Below are 23164 nucleotides of genomic sequence, written 5' to 3'. Positions count from 1 at the left end.
ATTCCATCACAGCAGCCCTGGAGACAATAATGATGAGGCAATCGCTCCACAGCCACAGGGGGATTACGAAATATTGTATCAGTGAGAATGTCTACTGTGCTTTAACAACAAGGCACTTTCACACTTTCACTGTCACTGTGAGAGTCTTGTGTGTTCTGCATGTAGTCGTTCAAATATGCATTTCTTCTTCTTTGGGAGTTTAGAAATGTTATTCATTTTTTTTTGTATATCTCACGGTCTCACAGTGTTTCGAATCAGGCCCCTTTCAAGAAGGATTGGTGATAAAGAAATTCATTTTCATTCTCAACTCACTTTTGGAGTAACTGTCATGATTTCTGGAGAGATATGGAGTTTTCTTATTCTTTTTTCTTTCTCAAAGCTGGAACGCTTGCAGGATAACATCAGGTTTAATAAACATAAATTGTAGTAAGAAGGGAATTAACCAGTGTGTTGACATAGTCACTGTCCAGATGAATACATGTTTTCAATGTTGCTGGGATGTAAGAGCTGAATGAAGGAAGATGATTTATTTAAAGCTTTGAAAAAAATAAGGTGCAAATCAACAGATAACTTTAAATAAGCTTTTTAGTAAATTAGGAATTTGGAGTTTGAGATATTTTTGCCAACACTATTAAGTTAATACTGGACAATAGTTTTTTAATAACAAACGTGCAATATGTTTATCGGTTCATTACATTTTTAACACTAGGAGCAATATAACATATGAAAGGTTGTTTAACCCAAACCTATACGAAAGCAGAGCTCACCTGTGGCTCATTGTTGCCATTTATTCTTACACACACAACAATAACAAGTTATGCTTCTTTCCTCTAACTGACTACTTAAAATGTGGGTTTGCTGCCGATCTCGTCATTTATCAGTAGGTGTCAGTGTTGCTCGACAGATGTCTTCCTGGAGGAGGAAGGCCGCTTTGTCCAGTCCACAGACAGATGGCGCCAACCGAGCCCCTCTTCCTAGACAACAGTAAAAACATTCAAATGGAGAAAAAGGTCACGTTCGGCACGTTCACCTGTACCTTCGGATCCCTTTCAACATGTGCTGATATGTGGCTCACCTTCAGATTATTGTAATGATGTTTTGTTGCACGGCTTTTCTCAGTCACAGCAGCAACTTAGAAGATCATCTTTTCCATTGGGGCAATCTCACACTGATTTTTATTTGGTAAATTGAACAGGTTTCAAATGTGTTCAGACAGTGTTTGCTCCTGCCAAAGAACACAGATGTTTGAGACTTGATGGAGTTTAAGTGTGAAGGGGTTTGATTGAGTTCCATTGGACAGGACAAATTTTCAGGTTTTGAGGAGATTTTGAGGAACAACGTTTGTTTGATGGGATGGACTCAAAAAGTCCCTTTAGGATGACACATATTATAATGTGGTTATATTTTCACAATATCCAAAAATCATGATGGTGTCTTACAATATGAACAATGTGGTGAGAATAAAGGTTACATTCTCTCATCCACTTGAGTTTCATTACCAGTAGAATGGTCAGGTTCTCCCTAAATAATGCTGTTATCCGAATTCTGCCTCTCATTTATTGCATTTAATTATTCCATATACTTACGGAATATGAGGAGTTAAACACACAGAATTATGGAAAGCTGCAGACAGGAAGCCACACACAAAAAAAGAAATCAAGTATAAAACACAGCTCAGATTTTAAGATATTTAAGAAAGACTTTATTGGTGACTTACTAACAAAACACATTACCAGATGGCTGAAATCATAAGAATCACTATTATCACCTATACAATGATAAGCAGGTGTACAAAAAAGTTATTAACAGATCTGCACTGTCACAGTCGACTGGTGTGTTTGCGCCACTCACTGCCACGCCCAGCGACTGAGGAACATTCACTATACACAAGCAGAGAATACATCAACTTGATTTTTTTTTTACATCATTTTATCTATTTGTTGTTGTTTTTTTTGTTGTTTTTTTTCAAGGAATAGATATGGAGGGTGAGTTAAATATTTGACTTCACAATGGTGTTTGTTTGATAATCTTTTTAAAGATTAACAGGACTTTAGGGATTGATTTTCATATCATTAAAAATGATAGGAGTAAAAACAGAAACAAATCATCTCATCTCATAACACAATAGCATTATGTATATCTAGAAGATTAAATTTATTCTCGACAGAATAGAAAATGTGATTCTTCTTAAGTTTTTCCACAAATTACTGTTTGCAATAGCGTATGTGGGTGTATGTATCAGTGTGAGAATGAGTGTGGAACTTTCCATGTGTGTCTATTGTCTTTGAGAGCGTGTATCAGATGCATATGTAATCTGTTAGTGGAAAAACATATCATATATGTATATATAGTATCTATATAGTATCTGTTTCCTTTGCTTATAACATGCAAACAGCCAATTGGTGATCTGACAGCACAGAAGTACACCTGAAGGACGGGGCAGGAGGAAAAGACAAGTGTGCATGGGATGGATCGAGCATGATAGCAGCACCTACATAACCTCACTGGTTCTGGTAAGACGATTTATGACATTAAAAAAAGCAATACAGAGGTGACATTTTACAACAATATTGAGCATGTTGACGCCGTTCCAACATCTACTGCTCCAGAGACTCTCCTGCTACGCCTGGGCTTTACAATGTCGAGTAATCGCTTCACACAGTTCACAGTTGGGTCACGGCAACGTGTACATTTCTCCCGTACAATGCGTCCCAGGAGCATTTTCTCTGATATCTGTGTGCAGTAATGAAGTCAATTTGTCAGGTGTTTGCGAGCTGTGATTATTGACTTGTGTCGATCTTTGCTTGCTGGCTGCAATCATCACCTCATCTCGACCCCACGCCGACCTCCTTTCTCAGCTGCTTAACCGCTGTGGACTTACTTTGTGAGTAGTTTTGGCCCCACCCTGAGTTCACTCAGGCAAAAGACTAAAGACCTGCCCAACTCTGCTGTTGTTCATCTTCTCCGTTGCATCCGCACATTACACTGCAACGACTCTCCATTTGCCCCTCCATCTTGTCTCCTTTTCTCCACTAGAGCATGATCTCAGATTTAGCTGACTTGTCAGAGGCCCTTAGAATGCGACACGCGAGAGATGTTAGAGCCGTCGACAGTGAGCTATGCGAGGAGACACTCTGGCTGAAGCGTTCTCAGCTCAACCGAAGTTGAACCCGAACGACCCAGTGCGCGGTTTGCGTGTTATATGCCTGCGTGCATTCTCAGCGTAAATATCCAAACGCACAAACGCCACCTTGTTAACGACAGCACAGTTTGTTGCAGGAGAATGACTTAAAAGATGTCGCCCAACCGCGTTGATCCGAGGAAACGGGAGTAGAGGGAGGACAACGGGCAGCGGGGCAAGCAAAGTCCTAAGAGCACTGAAGCAGTCGAGCCAGTGGTGCAGGGCTTAAAGAACAACCACTTAACATTCAAAGACAGAAGTAGAGGGATCAGGCTTGAACAGAAATGAAGCGACACGTAACGTTCCTGCGTCCCAGCCGTATAATCCACTCCCATTTTAAGGACGGTACTGGCCTAGAGCTTCCAGAAAGGGGCGCTTATTTGTTTAGTATATCTATATGTGTGTGTGTGTGTTGGTATGTTTTGTATGTATGTGTGTGTGTGTGAGAGAATAGTACGTGTTTGTGTACAATAGAGTGTGTGTGTGTGTCAGACTGGGTGTGCTGAAACACAGTGGGATTAAGACCCTGTTGACTTGTGCCATACTCAAAGAGAAGAGGCAGTGTCGGGGGGGCCGGTTACATCAGCTGCACGTAGGTTCCCCAGTTATATCCCAAGCAACCGCTGATCCATATCCACGCATTGCTAAAACACAAGCGGTAGCACCACAAAAATCTGTTACAACGTAACCTTAAGTAACAACTAAATACTTAAGCAAGCAATAAAGCAAATAAGCGCAGGTGCAAAAAATACCAAGTTACATAGTTGCACTTACTAACAGTATAGCAGGATTTTTTTTTAACACACAGTGTGTTTTTTTTTTCTTTAGTAATTCAATACCATTTTGCAACCTAAAGGACTATATTGCCTACTTGGGATGTTTATGCCCATTTTCTACAAATCACACACCACCATATTCCCATTTGTGTCTTCTTTCAAACAGAATCTGGTTCCAATTCACATTCAAGATTGGAATTTTTATACTTGGTTGACTGATAATAATTCATCAAGCTTTCTAACAGTGAAGTCTCGGCTACTTTAGTTTTGTGCTAACAATGGCTGCCTGCCGAGACACATGACCTGCTTTGGAAAATAGGAGCAGTGACGTACAAACTGTAGATTTGTAGAGAATGAACTTAAACATGCAAAAACTAATATTGTCCTTTAAAAGTCAAATATGAATTATATTTACCAATTTACGTCATTTTTATTCCAATCCGGTCAACTGATAATCCATGGGGTTGACAAACCCATCAGCAAGACAATGCTTTTTCTAACTAGCTAATGTTATAACTAGTTACAGCCATGGAACTCCCCCCTTGCCACCCACGGTACATATATAGCCACTTGCAAATTGCAAATTAACTAGCAATTCTGCCAATACCCTATACACTAACCTGGGAATAAACTTGCGCATAGTTGGTGCAACCCCGTCCAGGTCCTCCGCCTCCCCAATGTGCTGTGTCACACTGAAACAGAGCTCTCATTTTGAGTGTGGTCCTGTGCGGCTCAGCCACCTCGTTCTCTTGAAGGTGCTAATTTTACGGTACATATACTGTACGCTGTTATTTTCTCCTTTTTTATGATATATTTTTTTTTACAAAAGACCACATTTTCTGAATTTCTACAAGGCCGCCATAACTACTGAAAAAAGCCTCTGTTTCATTTTATTAAGTTTGGCTTCCACTTCACCTGTGACTAGGTGAGCCAAAAAGGACGAGTGGGCTGCATAAAGACAGAGATGCCAACACAGGCAGCCTCAGCTGACAATGGTCAGATACAAATACTACACCTTGTCTGGTGTTTTTGTTTTTGACAATACAAACTGGAGGAAAGGGTGTCAGCAAATCACAGAAAGGCTGATCGTATCCAATACAACCCTTTTTCGGTTTTAAGTTGTTCCAATGTTTGGATGAGGCCTGCCCACTACGATCATTTGTTAACCTTTTTACAGGCCTGGAAGTTATGGGCCAAATGAGGCAAGAACAAGAGAACATCCGTTTAGCATGTTTGCATGGTGCGGGGGTGCCAGGCCTCGTCTTATGAGGGTTTGGCCACTGTACAATGTCAATGCAAATATGGTGAAAGGAAGCTCCCTTGGTTCTACAGCATACGTCTTGCTTTTCTTTTCTTTTTCTGACTGTAATAGGGATGGTAGTTTGTTGGTAGCTCTGTTTTCAAGTCACCCATTCTCCTCTAATCGTCCCCCCCGTCATCTTTTCCCTTCTTGTCCTTCTTGTCCTTCTTCTTCTTTTTCTTCTTCTTGGCATCCTCCTTCTTGCCGAAACTTATGAAGTCACCTTTGTCGTCCACGGGGCCGGCGTCATGGCGAATAGAAATGATGGCTGGGGATCCGGGGATGATGAAGGCTTCGGGGGGGATCTCTCCGGGCTTCAGGGGCTGAGGAGGGCAATATCCCTGCCCGGCGGCGCCGTACCTGAAGTGCCAGCTGTTGCTGTCGACTCCAGCGCCCACTGGGGGTGAAAGTTCACCGCCATCTCCATCTACGAAGGCGGGATGAAAAGAATCACATCAAATACCTTCATCCCATCTGCTTCGTTAACGGAACAGTTCAATGTAGAGAAAAGTAGGCTTATTCCCTTACTGGGGGAATCCATCAATGTCTATTGTACAAACTAAAGAAACATTCTTGTTAATTAGCTGCTGGTTACAGCTCCATATTTAACATCCAAGACTTTCTACAAGAAAGCCAATCTCCCCAGAAATGAGCAATCCCTACAAGTATTGCTACAATACAAGCTCTTTACACTATTTGTTATTGAATGATGGCAAGTGGGACGAGCGGGACCATCTAATCTAAAAAAATAATTAGCTTTAATAGTCAAATAAGTGCACACAGCCTCGAAATTTGACCTTGAAATTTAATTTAATTGTTTCATTAGTATTTGCACATGTCAATAAACACATTTTGATATTTCTGAAGTCCTTAGGGGATTGATTAAGTAACATTGTCAATGTGACTGAGTTGTTTGGGAAAAATGTTTCTGTATATTGCCAGAGATTTCAAGAAATTTGTTACGAAATGAAATATCATCTGAAGGGAAAAGATTATCAATATGCCAATATGGTTTATTTTTTATGTTATACTCCTACTGCATTCAGAAATACTTAACCGTTATTCACCTCTGTATTTGGTTGATCTCAATGTCAATACACAGAAATAGGCATATGAACAAAACAGGGACAACAAAGCTGAACAAAACATTTGACCCCTATAAACATGTTGTGCATCGTTCTAGACTTTATTATTTGGTCTTTGAGATGTTCATAAAATGTGACATGTAGGGAATAATCAAAATCAAGCAAAAGCGTGCAGAGCACCGGCCTGACAATGGAGCGATAGCCGCAGGGAGAGGGTATTTTCAGGTCGGCAACTGAGCCGAGAGCCACAGGAGGGAATGCTGGAGGATGGTAACCTTTAACCAAGAGATGTTTGACTTGGCAGTGTTATTTGGATTTGGATTTAGATGATGGTAGCAGCTTAATCTCATTGGAGGCCAGAGACAGATATTCAACCTTTAGTGCCCATTTATGGATGCGACAGATAAAAAGAAAGCGAGAAAATCTGACAAAGCAATTATACATAAAAAAAAGAATCATGCAATGCAAAAAATTAGACTAAGCAGTTAAGGTCAAAAGGTTAAAGATGCTCGGAAGAGAAGAAAGAGGATGAGATGAGGGTAGAGGGTGAGAGAGAGAGAGAGCGGCAGTGAGGGAGATGGGGGTGGGCGGGTTTCGCAGACACGGTGCTCTCAGTCAGGCCCACACCAGTTCCCTCTCTACTGACCTACTTTCCGTCGGGATTGTATTTAGATCAAACGCGGGCTCTTGCAAAAAGATTCATTTTGCTTTTCCTTTGTAGGCTATATATGACTTTGCTAGAGCGCTAAAATGGTTTCAAACCACTGTCCCTTTGGGAAGTACACTATTTAGTGAATGCACACTGTCCATGCACGGACAGTGGGTCCCTTCAAATGAGCTCGTCGAGCATGAGAATAAATGATGATGGTAGACTGTATTAAGAGCAGATGTGATGAACACTACCACGTCGCTCAATAGTAGCACTGGAAACCTTTTTACAAAGTGCTATTACATGTCATTGTCAGTGACACATTTAAAATTGAACGCATATTAATTGGAAATCATTGAGGTTTGGAATGTAGCACATGAGGTCAGATAATGTGACAGGAACAAACACACAAGATGTTTTGGTCTCTTTACTAAAAAAATAGAAGTATTACATTAACCACAATTTCAACTGGTGGCTGCTTTTCAGATCCAGATTTACTGGCTCTGTTGCTGTTTGTTTTCCTTTTACAATTTGGTCTCATGTTACACAATATTTAAATACTAACTAGCCAACTGCAAATTGGCCTACGTAATTTAGCTTATTTAATGATTATACAGTGTCAGATGTTATCAGTTTATCGTACCATTAGTGGAGTTAGTGCCGTAATACTGTAATTCTAGTCTGCTTCTGAGGATTATGATATTTGATGGTATGGTCTGTCTGTATTTAATCTGGGTATTAAACCCAGCAAGAGGATCTAGTATTTTAAATAAAGCCAATTCCAACAATCAATGGTTAGGAAAGAGAAGATGGCTTCCCGTGGGGAGGAGGACATGCTTTAAATGAACTGAAGGAGACAGCCTGTGAGTAAATGTGTCCACCCGCTATGAATTGACCCCCCTCTTGAAAAGTGTGAATAAAAAAGAAAATTCCAGGCCCCTGGGCACATTTTATTGAGCCAGTAATTCAGTGCATAGCATTGCTGTACACAATGCACCTCCAATTTACCTGATGCTACTATTTACAGGAAGTTGAATTTGGCATTTGAATAGTCTTTAAGTGATGGGTGACAAGCGATGACAAATGTTTTTTGTCCTTATTTTATATTTCATCAGTGGCGGCTGGTCCATAAAGAGCAATGGGGCGTGGCCCCACCATCAGCAGCGAAATTAAAAAAACATTTTCTTGTTGTTTATTATATTAAAAATACAAATAGTCGATATTTGTGTTTTTGAAACGTGAATTATATACCCGAAAATATTTAAAAATGAATATATCTGCACAAAATGTATGCTTTTCCTGCACGTCCCCTCCGTTTGTCTGCATGTCAATGGGCCCAATCACTGATAAAGTTAAAGAGTGACATTATAATTCTAGCGTCCAAAATGACATTGAGATTTGGGCTTGCCCATCGCCGCCCTACGCTGCGCTCTCGTCTTGAGCCTGGCCTCACAATCCGACAACGGACCGGCGTGAAAGGGAAGCCGCTCATCTGGGATCTTTAGCTAACTAGTTAGCTATGTGCTAACGCCGCATATCTGTGCACCGCGCGCATGATGTCGTCGTGTTAAAAGTTAACATCGCTATCCATCTGCGACGCACACAGGACTGCGGTAAGGACACAGAAACAGGACGTGGATCAAAACAGGAAAATTTTATCTACATAATTAATTGCGTGAAGTTTTGAGTTGGTCTTTCCTCAACACACTGATTGGGTGATTTCCCAACAAAACTAGGTGCATCTCAATATATACATATACATCTTCTAATAGATTTTATGTAAATATGTTTATATTGTAATATATTCCTTTAATATAATATATGTATTATATGATATTATAATAGTTATGATAGGGTAAATGGACTGTACAGTGCTTTTCTAGTCTTTCGACCACTCAAAGCACTTTAACACTACATGACATCATTCACCCATTCACACCCATTCATACACTGATGACAGGACCTACCATACACAGTGGCACCTGCCCATCAGTAACTAACATTCACACAGTGTAGTCGCGGCTACAGGAGCAATGCTGGGGTTAAGTGTCTTGCCCAAGGACACATCGACATGAAGGTTAGCCGAACCACCAACCCTCTGATTGGAGGACAACCGTGCTCCCCCCTCCCCCACAGTCGCCCCTATATATGATATGGTAGTTATATCATTTTCTGAATATATATATTCATTGATATACTGAATTGTTTTATGTCCTTATTACGTTAAACTGTTGGAATAAATGTTAAGTATTTAACTGCAAAGTAATAATGCGTGTTTGATACCCTTTTTTGGATTGAATAATACTGGGATGTTTACATGAACTGATTGGCTGGCCCTGCCAAAAAAAAAGCCGCCACTGCATTTCATTATTACAGTACATAGCATTAAATTAGCACTTAAGATGGCATTTTATAGTTAAGCCTGCTTGAAGAAATTGTACTTGTTGTAGCATCTTGGTTGAATGCACTTATTGCAAGTCATTTTGGGTATAAGTGTCATCTAAATGTAAATTGTAAATGTAAGAAGTTCATCCCAGTAAATCTCGACAGACCAAGCCTGATGGAGGTACTGTAGAGAAAAGGTCAGGAGGTCACTGATAATTTATGATTAATCCTCCGCAGAAAAATTAAAGTTAATTTGACATTTAATAGAAAATTGTCCCGTAACTTTTCCGTTTCGTTTTAGGGGGATCTAATGGACAGAGCCTTACTGGTAGGCTGAAACCTATTCATTGAATTGGACAATTCATCTCGGTAGAATTCATTTTTAAAAAGTCAGCTGTAATTAAACCTGATTGCTGCACCAGTAGCAAAGCTGCACTATATTTACGGTGGAGGAAATTGTTCAGTGTCTGGCTTACGTACACCTGATGGGTCTAGAGCAGTGTAAGTCCCCACGGATGACCAACTGAGCTAAAATGTCAAGTGGCTTTTGTAGCGTCTAATCAAGTGAATATTGTCTCTGCGTCTTGGGACATCCCACGGCTCTCTGCACTGGCTGTGACAAATCCAAAACCCTGACATTGTTAATTAGAACTTAATCTGAAATACTCCTGTTTCACAGCAAACATATTATGGTGTAACTGCTAGTAAGCAGGTCAGTACAGCTCCTTATGAGGAGGTTGCCATGAAACCTGTTATTTGAAGTCTCATTTCATCTCACCAGATGTCCTACATTTAAAATAGGCTATTATTTCCTTTCTAGTTCCATCTAAAATTAATCCCTAGTGTGGTTTATGGCACATGCACAACATCTGACAGTCGGGTAGTGCTTGTTTAATTATAGCTTTGCATCTCATGTATTCTGCATATGACAACTAAACCTAAACCATTCTTCCCTACAATTTGTCCTGTAAATTACTCCATGCCCTCTTTTTCTTCCTAATACCTGCCTTTGCCAAATGCTGGTCCCTTTTCTGCTCTCTAGTCCTTCTTCCTTTTTTTTCTGACTAAATCTTCTATTCAGAGATACGACCGGTTGCCATGGAAACTGCCCTCGCCCACTCTGCTCATGGAGGGTGCGGCTGCTGCAGCAATCTCTCAGTTAGACCGTGTTGCCAGGCAACAGGTCACATGGCGTTCCCTAGCAACAACACTACTGCAGGAACCTGCCAATCCTCTTAACCTTTCTCTTTCTCCATCCCCCCACACACCTCGCATTATTTTTTTTCATCCCCCTGTAAGTCTCCTCTGCTCTTGCTCTCCAAAATTGCTTTTAATGTTAGTAGATATCTCTTTTTTTCGCGGCACTGTCTTAGTACTGATACTAGGCTTTCGAACCCCTCTGGCATGAGACAAATGTCACCTCATCTGCGCCACGGGTCATTTGTATGCATCACAGCATATCAGACAACTTCATCAGGATGATAATAACTGCAGACATGAAAATGTATCACAAAAATAGGCTTGTTGCATAGTAAAGAGGATCAACCTGCAATCCAGCACATGTCTATGCCGAACAAAAAATTTCCTTTTGGAACAATACGCCCCTGCAATGTCTGCAGTATGCTGTTTATTAAAGATAATATTTTTTTAGCCTTTACCTAACCAGAGAGACAGCTTCTTATCTGCTCTAAAAGACATTCACAAATGTCTCTGCAGCAAAGACAGTAGGACGTATTCTGTAATCGACTCACGGAGGGATTGGCAGTAATGTTTCCCTTCACCCGTCGTCTCTACCTATTGTGTGTTCTAATTCCTGTAGCTAGACAGAATATCAGTGAATAAAAGAAGAAAGAATGGAACAGCTCACAATGTTCCCGTCTTTCAAAATTTCAAGAGTTTCAAAAGCTGTTTGTCAGAAGCTCAGAGCTAATGTCTCTGTGAAGCACAGCTTATATCTGAGGCCACTTCTATTTACACTTATGTTGCTCGACATGCCAAACATTTTAAATGGTGCCACCCACTCAGAACAACTCATTTCTTATTTGGTTTCTCTTTTCAGTCTGTAGCTCTCCATGATGCCGGCTGCTTTCATGGGAGGACACTGTTGTTTATCTGTGGCTCTGCATAAAGGGCCGCAGGCTTTTGGCACCTCAGCTAAGCCCTGCATGAACATCGCACTGGCATTCAAGATCATGTCGATATTCCTCGAGAATTTGTGTCAAAGCCGCAGTTTAACATATCTGAACCAAAATAAAAACAAGAATTCAGCTTCATAAATTCAAAGTATTCAATACAATCTATACAACGATACAAGATGTTGATTAGAGATTGAGTTACGTAGTTCGAAGTGCTGGTAGGCAATCCTCTTTTTAAGTTTACGGTTAACTGTGCTTATTTAGAAACAACTTTTAATGAACATTCACTTTTGTTCTGAAAGATTTGGGTTTTAATTTAACCAAATTACAAGCAAAGCAAGAGAAATGTCAAATTATCTCTAAATCTTAATTGCAATTTGTATTGTATGACACTAGTACAGAGTTTAGAGTACACATCATCCAAAAAACATTTATAGTCACCTTGTTAACTATTGCCATAAACACTTTCTTATGTAGCTAACAAGGTAGTTCTTAATGTGCCCCAGGAAATGATTGATCCGTCTAATTATTTAACTATGTATTTTTCTCATGTAAACTGTATAAAATAGCTTCACAATTATACTATCTGAATGAACCCCAGGGTTGATTGCCTTTACCCGCCAGCGGTTAGCTTCATCAAATGGGAATAACAGGCACGAGTGCAGCGACAAGGAAAACAAAACTCTTGCTAGTCTTCCACCCATTATGTTTTTGGCACACACAACCATGCTACTAGAAGTCTAAATCTGAGATGCATACAGCGGGTTCTGAACACCAAACCAAAACAAAGAAGTTCAGAAATAAAGTTATGTGCAATAATGTGAAATGACACAGGGAAAAAGTATTGAACACATGAAGAAAGGGAGGTGCAAAAAGGTCTGGAAAGCCAAGACAACAGCTGAAAACTATCAGTAATTAAAAAGCAATCCAGACTCTTGTCAGTGCAAATTAATATCAGCTGGTTCAGTCCCAACTGATGGCCTACAAAAAGGTCTCATTGCCAAGGTGTCACACAAGACACATCCCATGATGGGTAAAAGCAAAGAGCTGTCTCAAGACCTTTGCAACCTAATTGTTGCAAAACACAATGATGGCATTGGTTATATGTGCATTTCTAAGCTTCTGAATGTTCCAGTGAGCTCTGTTGGGGCCATAATACGGAAGTGGAAAGACAATCATTTCACCATAAAATTGTTTCGACCAATATTTCTGACAGAGGAGTGAAAAGAGTAATCTGAAGAGTTGTCCAAGAGCCAAGGACCACTTGTGGAGAGCTTCAAAAAGACCTGCAATTAGCAGGTACTGTTGTCTCAAAGAAAACCGTAAGTAATGCACTCCATGGCCTGTATGCACGCTCACCACACCACACAAAACATGTTGAAGCTCGTTTAAAGTGTGCTGCACAACATTTGGAAAAGCCAGTGAAATAGTGGGAGAATGTAGTGTGGTCAGATGAGAGCACAATTGAACTGTTTGGATGCCATAATACACACCATGTTTGGCACTGCACATCACCCTAAAAACACCGTACCAACAGTGAAGGTTGGAGGTGGGAACATCATGGTGTGGGGCTGCTTTTCAGTAAATGGTACTGCCAAACTTCACATAGTTGAAGGATAATTTGGCAAATTACAGAGACATTCTTGACAGAAATCTACTGCCATCTACCAGGATGATGAAGATGCGGGTGAGGGTGGACATTTCAGCAAGACAATGATCCCAAACACACAGCCAAGGAAAGAAAATAAAGCTGCTAGAATGACCCAGCCAATCACCTGACTTAAATCCCATTGAAAATCTATGGAAGGAACTGAAGATCAAGATTCATAGAAGAGGCCCACGGAACCTTCAAGATTTGAAGACTGTTTGTGTGGAAGACTGGGCCAAAATCACACCAGAGAAACACATGAGACTAGTTTCTCCAGACAGGAGGCGTCTTGAAGCTGTCATTACCAACAAAGGCTTTTGTACAAAGTATTGAATAAATATCAGTAAGCGTGTTCAATACTTTTTCCCTGTGTCATTTCACATTATTACACATAACTATTTCTGAACTTCTTTGTTTTACTTGGGTTGTTACCAACATCTGGTGAAAATGTCATGTCAATAGCTCCTTTGGAAATATATTTACTGAGAAAAATGGTGATGTGTTCAATACTTATTTCACCCACTGTATTATTCAACAAATAGCCTGAAGTTGAAGCCTACCTATTATAAAAATATCTTTCAAAACCTATCCTTTATTGTACATTTGAAAGCCAGATCAACTTAACCTTGATCAGTTGCCTTGTGAATCGAATGGAGACATAAAATGGAAAAATGATTTACATTTCACTAGTATCCGTTTTCTGTCACCATTTACAAGAAGCCGAGAGTGCTCAGTGCTTTCTCCTGCTACCCAGACTGCTAGACTTCTACTCACCTGCAGCGCTTGACACAGTGGGCCAGTTCTGGACCAACATCCCCTGGGCTCCTTGCATCACTGAGGACTCCTCCATGTGGACCGAACTAAGAGGGAGAAAACAATCAACAATCGCAGCGAGACACAGACTCAGCCTGTGAACCAAACATTGTCTTTATTCAACAACTTAAAGTTTAGACGTTAATCAGGAGTATAGATGGTTTTGAAAATGTAACTGTAGTACAACAGAAAAAATAATTATAAAGTAAAAAATGTATGAATAGATATTGTTGAAAAGGGACTAGTTTAACAGTGTGGTTAAGCATATGACTGTGCAGAAGAATATTTTTTAAAGTTCCCCTACAGTAAGTTTAGTGTATTGTGTGTGTTTCACTGGTGATAATAACATTGAACTTATACTCATATCATCAATATTTGACATTTATCCACCTGACTTTATTGTGGCATGAGTGCTGTTTTATTCTTCCTACTTATTCTTGCAACTGCTTGAAATCTAAACATTTTCTACTAGCTTTGTAACTTATTACATATTCAATTGGGAAACATAACATATTTAATGTATATTTAAGTATTTCCAGCCGATCTTATTACATTTTTAAATTGTAATAATTATGTGAATCAAAAGTAGGACACTCCTTACTCCCAAATGAAAGTTATTAAAAATTCACACCACAAGTGTAACATAGACTCTCAGGATTTGTTATGAAAGCAAAGTTTTAGATGTTCTTTTCATTCAATGGTTTTTCACAAGATGTGGAAACCCAGAGGGTATACTTTTGGGAAAAAGTTTCTTTTGACTTTGCAGGGGATCCTGCAGCACACTGATAGTTTTAATATGGGTGTGCCACATCAGATTCAGCATTTTACATTACTGTATAAATGACAAGCATTAAAAGAGTGTAAATTAGGGCTTATTCATGATAATGGTAAATCGGCTAAAATCAACATCCTAATAATACCATATATTAGGATGTGCACCTTGCCCAATAAGACAGCCAAGTTATAATAACTGGCTGGTAGCTGTAGCTTCATATTTAGAAAACAGATGTAAGAAGGGAATGTATCTTCCAATTTAGCTCCCGGCAAGAAAATAAATTAGCCTATTTTCTATTCCTTTGAAAGTAATGCTGTAATAAATACACAAAGTTCAGTGCAAGAGTGCAGTTTTGCAACCTGCAAGATATTTCTCCCCATACATTTATAATGAAGATAGAGCTTATACTCTTTAGGAGGACCTACCCTGACTGGGGCCTCTGCAATGCAGCACAGCCAGCATCTACCTCAAACTGTGAAATACTAATACGGATTACCGCAGAGTAGGTTTTTAAGGTTTTCCAAAGGCAAAGGTGCTAGTCTAATGTGTGAGAACATGACACAGATAATGTAGGTTTTCTACCGTGACTGACTGCATTAGGAATGTGGGTCAGTAAAGTTGGTGCAAGACACTGTGTGTGTATAGTTTGTTACAGCATGCGTGTGTTAGGGTTAAGCGTTGCTATGAGCCTCTCCGTGTCTACGCGTGTTACAGGCACTGCCTGTTAAGAGATGGCAGCGGCAAATTGCAATGATGATTTATGTTAATCCATGTCACGTTACAGTGACTTGATGACATGATGCACATTATGATACTCTCCATGCCGTAGAAATCGACACTAATACCCAAATAAATCAAACTTACACACAGCGGAAGAGTTTTGTTGGCATAAAATTATAAAAAGTCAGACTTGTGGAGGTGAAACTCCTTAGTCTCTGATGTTCCAGCTGTCCCCATGTCAAATTAGCAAAACACTTCATTATGTATTTGAATGTAGTTTTGAATGTAGTTTTTTTTCAGACACAGAAAAAAATAAAACTACCATTTTATTCCAATTGAGAGATCCTCTTAATTTCAGTATTCTTTGATATGCATATATCAGTAGGGAGTGAATGAAAATAAGATCTTTAAATCCTTACATAATTAGGATTTGGTTGAACAATAATGCGTATGAATCCATAAAATGGAAAATCAGAGTGCATGCCGCCGAATTAACAATTAGGACTACTGTCCAAAATGTCCTCTGCTGTCTGGACTTGAGAACAAAAATATTGAGTATAGATGCATACATGTGGGGCAGTTGCACATGCAGACACTGATGCATGTGTGCATCTGTTAATCTGAGAAAGGTCATAGTCAGCTCATTTGTCCTTCATGCTTCCTACTTAAAGACTGTATCTGGGGGGAAGTGACGCTCAGAATGTAGATGACCTATATAGTATTACACTGCAGAGGAGGAGTGCTGAGCATCTACTGATGGGAGCTCTACAAGGCATCTGCTAAACGAAGAGGATGGTGATTGAAGTTCAAACTGAGGGTCGGGGACATTTAATTGTCCATTTCTGATTGTGGCATGCACAGATCTGCATATTTTGCAGTATTCCTTAATAGGTTCATTAGTTAAGTCATTGTGGAGTGCACATATCTGCACGAAATTTGATGCCTACAACGCAGACCCCAAGGGTTGTTTGACTGTGCCCCAGATTGTAATGAGACTGGGGGGTAGACGGTGTGTGACTGTTTTGAGATGATCACAAGTTGCAATAGAATTAAAGATGTAAAGTGCTTACCTCTGCATCCCCGCCCTCAAAGAGGCAGAATAACGCCAGTCAGCATTCGGGGCTTTTGGCTAAGCGAGCGAGAGGTGAAGAGAGAGGGCAGGGTGGGGGAGAAGAGGGAGAGAGAGACAGGAGGGAAGAGAGAGTTTAGTTTGTGCTCAAACAGTGCAGCGCACAGGCAGGGCCATGCCCTCATCAATTAATCATGATACACATCCCAGCTCCGGATGTGATAGGAACACTGCAGCCACGTCCCCCATTGCTCGCACACACTCATGCACACACACATACACACACACACATCACGCATTCATATTGATATCCACTCAGACACAGAAGGACTTTAAAAAAGCCTGTGACTAAGCGCCATATTGACCAGTTTTGGACAGTCTCTCACTCCATGGCTCTATGAATGTGAGAGCTCGGGGAGTTATATCTTCTCCCTGAGTGCTGTGATATTTAAACAGAACGATGTTTACATGTTAGTGAGGAACTGTGAATATTTGTCTGCTCCTGATGAACCCGGACTGAGTGCATTCAACTCCCAGCAGTTCTAAAAACCCAATAGGCCACAGCCATAATCGCCAGGGCAACCGCCTCCTATAGGTAGATTCTTGGCAAAAAGTAATGGCCTTTTGTGTACTCATGATGTATTGCTAAGGTGAATCAATTAATGCAATGTGTGGAAAAAATCTTCAATACTATTTTACAGATGATTGTCTTTTACAAACTGATTTCATTTTATTCCATCTTCTTTGTGATTTATTCGATCAGGGTGCATATTTTTTGGACTATTGGACTTGACTCCCATTTGTTTGCCTTTGATGATGGCCTAATTCTGCTGATGATTACACCTTTAAAATCAAAGAACTACATAAGTCGGGTTGGGAGGAAACACATATTTTAATGAGCCAATCTTTCATGGCCATTTATTATGCCTGATTATGCCTACTCATTACTTAATGACGGTGCACATCGACTGTATGAAATGCTTGTGAACATCTGCATGGATGCTCCCTCAGCCTCATGTAGGTTTGTAGCCCTGGACCTCAAGAAAATCTGTGTTTAAGAGACAAACCTGCTCAGGCAGTAGCAAGTGTCCTACGTAAAGATGGCACATTAAGTTCCACATTTTTTTCAGAAGGAGGTTTTTTCTGCTGGTAGATACAGCCTCTTTGATTGAATTGAATTTGCAGGGCTGAGGAACACAGGCTGGAGGTTAATATAATTTACTCTGCTACACAGAGATTTTCTCCTTCAACACTTGATAATTAAGATGCACCCAGAGAACCTTAGAAAATTTAAATTAAAGTTAAAATAATATCATTCCAATATTTGAATCACTAATATCTCTAACTTCAATGGCATAAAAAGCAAAACATGTCTACAAAAAATCTATCATTATGTACACAACTAATACATGTTAACACTTTGAGAGCTAAACGATTCGTGAATGATTCAACAGTAAAGTAAATGTTACCTGTATATAAATAGTATTTTAGGTGTGGCCAAGCAGGAAGAATAATTCTCAAATCAAATCTTAAATAGAGAAAAAATGTCCATAAGTAAGGCAGCCTTTAAAATAAAGAAAATAAAATGGCATAAAGTAAATGCATATCTCTCTCTTGGTCAGAGGAAACAGCAAGTTGTCCTGCAGGGACTTTAATGGAGTCAATTAACCCCAACGGATTTAGCATTACAGTTTTACTCACACATACACACAAGTCAAACCCATTTTGCACAGAGAATAAGCCAGTAGCGAAGACTACATGACCTGTTCTTAGAGTAGATGTGATGACAACCTCAAACCAAAACGCAAATCTCTGAGTCATCAGAAAAGTGCACAGGACCCTGAAAAGCATCAGGCCTGACACTAATGCAGTGGGAGTGCTGGGCTAGGCTGAGCGACAGCACAGTACAAGTGGGACCTGAACAAAGAGAATGAGGCTTGCGAGGAAGCAATCGATTTGTTGCAAGAGATTGAACTTGACGTGCAGGAACATTGTAACCCCGCAGCAACTCAATGACATTGATAAAGATGATGACACATTGTGTTCTAAAAACCTTAACAAAAAGTCATCTTAAGAATGTACTTAAAAAAGGGTCTTACACTGTTCGGAGCTTAATCAAAATTTGTAAATTCAATGATTCATGACCTTCCAGTTATACGGTCAAAGGTATGCGTAGAAAAAATGAACAACTCACCTCTGGGCAGAGCTGCATGGAGGCATCGGGCATACTCAGTCTGCGTACAAATCCGCTTCCACTGGTGAAGAAGCGGTCGGCACCGCTGCCCCAGGTGCCGCTGATGGGACGCCCTGTGTTGTAGAACATGAACGTGTCACTGCCGGAGGTGGCTGTTAGGCAGGTCTTGTAGCAATACGTCTTTGTTAGGGAGCCATTCCCACGCACTTCGATGTAGTGAGGCTCCACTTTAAGGTCTCTACGCAGCATCACATTGCTATTGGGCTGTGCTCCGGGTGGGCCGACGCCTACTCCGCCGGCACTCACGCTGCTGCTCCCACCATCGGGGGGGGGCTTCTGTGACACGCAGCACGGGGAGCAGGATCCAGGTTGGGTGCAGTAGGCATGGCAGCGGACTATGGCCAGCACCACCACCGTGACGAGGAAAACAAAGGTGGTGGCACTCAAAGCCACAATCAAGTAGAGGGTTACGTTGGAGAAAAGAAGCGTGCTGTGCGGTCGGATGATGCGCTTGGGGTCAGGCGCCACTTTGGGGGGCACCTCCATTACAGCCACGTTGATGGTGGCCGTGGAAGAGAGACTGGGCTGCCCATGGTCCTTCACTAAAACGGTGAGAGCAAAAGAGGTGGAGTTGTCCTCCAGGATCCTCCGAGTGGTCCTGATCTCACCTGTGTGCTGGTGCACCTTGAACAAGTCCAGGTCAGTGGCTGTCTCGAGCACGTACACCAGCCAGGCATTCGGACCAGCGTCGGCATCGTAAGCCACCACTTTGGTCACCATGGCGCCAGGCTCTGCGTTCTTTTGTACCGTCTCTAAGGAGCGCGTGCCGTTGCCAGGGGGGCTAACTATCAGTGGTGCGTGGTCATTCTGATCCATTATGTAGATGTAGACAGTGGCAACGCGGCTGAGTGGAGGAATGCCCCCATCTTGGGCTTTGACCTGGAAGTGAAACTCTCTCAGTGACTCATAGTCAAAGGCTCGCAGGGCATAAGCCTCACCTGTTTCGGCCTTCACAGACACATAGGAGGTGACAGGGATGCCATGGTTGTTGTCGTTGAGCACTGTGTAGGTGATGCGGGCATTCTCTTTGATATCTGCGTCCTGTGCCTTCACAGTACACAAAGAGGCCCCAGGGGCATTGTTCTCAGTCACGTAGACGGTATACGAAGTTTGTTCAAATCGCGGCGGGTTGTCATTAACATCTGCCACATCCACCTGTATGGTTTTCTGTGAGGAAAGGGGAGGGTTTCCTCCGTCGGTGGCACTCAGAGTGACGTTGTAGGCATCGGTGGTCTCACGGTCCAGGAAAGCTGAGGTAACCAGAGTGTAGTAATTTCTGAATGACTTGATCTTGAAAGGAAGGCCTGCTGGGATCTCCAAGCTCACCTGCTTGTTAGCGCCAGAGTCTCGATCAGTGACGCTAATGAGGGCCACCACTGTGTCTGCGCGGGCGTCCTCCCTCACAGGGCTGGACAGAGATGAGAGCACAATCTGAGGAACGTTGTCGTTCACATCCACTACCTCTACCACCACCTTGCAGTGTGCCGCCACCGCTCCGGGGCCCTTGTCCATTGCCTGAATGTACATCTCGTAGGAGTTGGTCTCTTCATAGTCAACATTGCTCCTCACTCTTATTTCTCCTGTGTTAGTGTCCATGCTGAACATCTGCCTCACTCTCTCAGGAGTGTAGCTGCTGAAAGAGTAATACACCTCTCCATTTGTGCCCTCATCTGGATCAGTCGCATTCAGTTTAATCACCAGTGTGTCTTTGGGCGAGTTCTCCAAGAGTTTCACCTTGTAGACGGAGCTGTCGAACTTCGGGACATTGTCATTCGAGTCCAAAACCCGGATATTGATTTTGGCTGTGCCTGTTTTCTCTGGTGTCCCACCATCCACAGCACTTAGAATGAATTGGTGGTAAGGCGTCTGTTCACGATCAACGGGCTTTTTAAGCACAAGCTCGATGTGCTTTGTGTTTAGAGAGGGTTTGTTAGACACCAGCGCAAAATGGTCGTTTGTGCTAAGCTGATACATACGAACTGAATTGGACCCAATGTCTGGGTCTTGAGCATTTTCAATTGGGTAACGAGACCCCGGTAAAGCTGATTCTGTGATTTCCACTTGATACTCATCACTGGGGAACTGCGGCGCATTATCATTGGCGTCCACAATCTCCACCTCGACGTGGTGCACCTCACTGGGGTTCTCGACCATCAACTCCAAATTGATGAGGCAGGTGCTGGACGCATCGCACAGTGACTCCCTGTCGATCCTTTCATTGACAAGAAGTTTCCCATTTTTAGGGTTGACAATCACATAGCGTTTACCGCTGTTGGAGGTTATCCTAATTTTTCGAGTGGCGAGCTTCCGAATATCCAGCCCCAAGTCCTGCGCCAGATCGCCGACCAGTGCCCCATTTTCTAGTTCTTCCGTAATCGAATATCGCAATTGTCCAAACGAAAGGCCACAACATAAGGAAAATATCATAAAATAAAAAGGCACATCATTCCCTATCCACTTATATATTCCCGCGACAGCCATTGCAAGCTCACAGGATCCGCAGACGGATTAAACGCACCCCTCCGCCTTTTTAGCTTGCAGTATCTTGCATCCCAGCACCTCATTAAGGTGGGCTAATTGGTCTCCCGGCAAATAAAACACACGCGGCGCATCCATTGTGTTACCCGGCCGTGGTGGATCCTCTCCAGCGCACCCATATTTCCTTTGTCCGTGATACGCTTTTTTTGTCTCCAATGCGCGCTGCTGACGGGTGTGTTTCTCTGCCGCCGGAGCTGTGAGATCTGTCAAGACCGCGGAAATTTGGCCCAATCGAACCGGAAAGGATGTGCGTTTCCTTCAGAACAAAACTATCGAAACGGGCCCCTTTTTCATTTCACTCGGCTCTACAAGAGTGGAGAAAATAATATTCGTGTGCAGGAGGCATCACACTGGAAATCCCTTCAATTGCGTTAAGTCAGGTGCTTTAATACATTGCTGAGGGTGACAGCTTATGAAAAGTCTTACTCAAATCGTTACTCATAGTATCTTGTACGGCATTCCTTTTGAGCTGTATTGCATTTATTTTGAAAACCGTAACCGGAAACTATGTAACTGAATACAGCTGTCTTGACCATGGGAGGGTGGGAGTATCCCACCCCAGCGCGCTCTCGGGCTCCAGCTTTACCCTCTCCGCTGTGGCGCAGCTTTCCTATTCAATCCACACCCATTTTCTCTCCTTTCATCGCTCCATTGCGATCTCGGTGTCGGGCTTGGGAGCTAATAAGTGACCAACACATTAAGGTACATTCATAATTTAGAATGGCTGGCACATAGTAGCAATACACATGCATGAGATGTCTATTCCCTGTGCGTTCCTGACATCTGAGTCGCGGTTCAACACATGGCTGAACATTTATGGTGAGAAATACTAAATAAATCACAAGGATTTAGCTTAACAATTTAATCTAAAAGTCTTACATGTATCTGACTCACTGTTGATCATAGAGGCAAAGTCAGGCAGCCTGCAGAATTTTCAACACCACCTAAAATGGAAGATATACGTGACAAAATCGTCGTCGCATGCATGGACACATGCGTGGGGGTTGGCTTATGTTTGTCTTCCTTTGTCTGTCCTGGAGTCAGAGTGAAGGTTAATTTTGCCGGTAGCGGTTCTGCAGCGCAGCCTTACCGCATGGCGAGCATTTGGGCAAGGCTCAGAAGACCGAAAGCATTGCACTGACAATCACAGCCTTCCCTCCAGATGGATCACTGTCAGTAGACCTCAGACTGTCAGGTCACATAATCGTATTTGATGCCCGTGGTGGTCCCCATAATGCAGAGGTCTCCTTTCTTCTTTATGGAACATATCCCGAATAGAAACACAGGATATATATATATATATATATATATATATATATATATATATATATATATATATATATATATATATATATATTATATGGAAAGATGAGTGTTGAATATACAGTCACAGTGGCGGCTAGTCCCTAGAGTGCCATGGGGCGTGGCCCCACCTTGAGCCCCCTCCAAAAATTATAATTTTTTTTAATTAAAAAAATATTAATACATTTTACAAATAGTCAATATGTGTCTACCTGTGTTTTTAAATGTGGAATATTTCCAGTAATAATATTTGTAAATTAAGATTTCTGCCCAAATGCTTTTCCTGCACGTCCTCTCCACATTCTCAGCTGGGCTTGGGCCAGGTCCCAAAGAGGCGGGTCTAAGAAGCAGTTTAGCCAATCACCGATGAAAGATAAATGAGTGACACGTAATTTCAGCGTCTTAAAATACATCTTGCTAGGGCTAAACTCTTGACACTTCATAAAACAACATAACATAAACACATGGTGATCACGACCAGTATTCTTCCAAGAAGACCCGACCCGAACTCGGTACATTCTCTCCTCCAAGACC

The 23164-nt window shown here is 41.6% G+C and overlaps 1 protein-coding gene across 1 annotated transcript; it reads right to left on the bottom strand.

Moving 5' to 3' along the window:
- Window positions 1-1674: 1674 nt before the first annotated feature.
- Window positions 1675-21569, bottom strand: LOC119215142 (protocadherin alpha-C2-like). Its single transcript, XM_037467022.2, has 4 exons — window positions 18731-21569; window positions 16538-16596; window positions 13934-14019; window positions 1675-5684 (listed from the first exon to the last, which is right to left on the bottom strand). Exons 1-4 carry the CDS (start codon window positions 21269-21271, stop codon window positions 5377-5379), a joined length of 2994 nt encoding a protein of 997 aa, XP_037322919.1. The 5' UTR covers window positions 21272-21569; the 3' UTR covers window positions 1675-5376.
- Window positions 21570-23164: the final 1595 nt, after the last annotated feature.

This window comes from Pungitius pungitius, chromosome 16 (assembly GCF_949316345.1).
Source record: "Pungitius pungitius chromosome 16, fPunPun2.1, whole genome shotgun sequence".
NCBI lineage: Eukaryota > Metazoa > Chordata > Actinopteri > Perciformes > Gasterosteidae > Pungitius > Pungitius pungitius.
This window is presented reverse-complemented; position numbering and strand designations above follow the sequence as displayed.

Coding starts and splice junctions, on each gene's coding strand:
- LOC119215142 (XM_037467022.2), bottom strand. CDS start 21,271: ATGGCTGTCGCGGGAATATATAAGTGGATAGGGAATGATGTGCCTTTT. Junction 16,597..18,730: donor CCATGCAGCTCTGCCCAGAG/GTGAGTTGTTCA, acceptor TCGCTCGCTTAG/CCAAAAGCCCCGAATGCTGA. Junction 5,685..13,933: donor CACTGTGTCAAGCGCTGCAG/GTGAGTAGAAGT, acceptor CCGCCTTCGTAG/ATGGAGATGGCGGTGAACTT.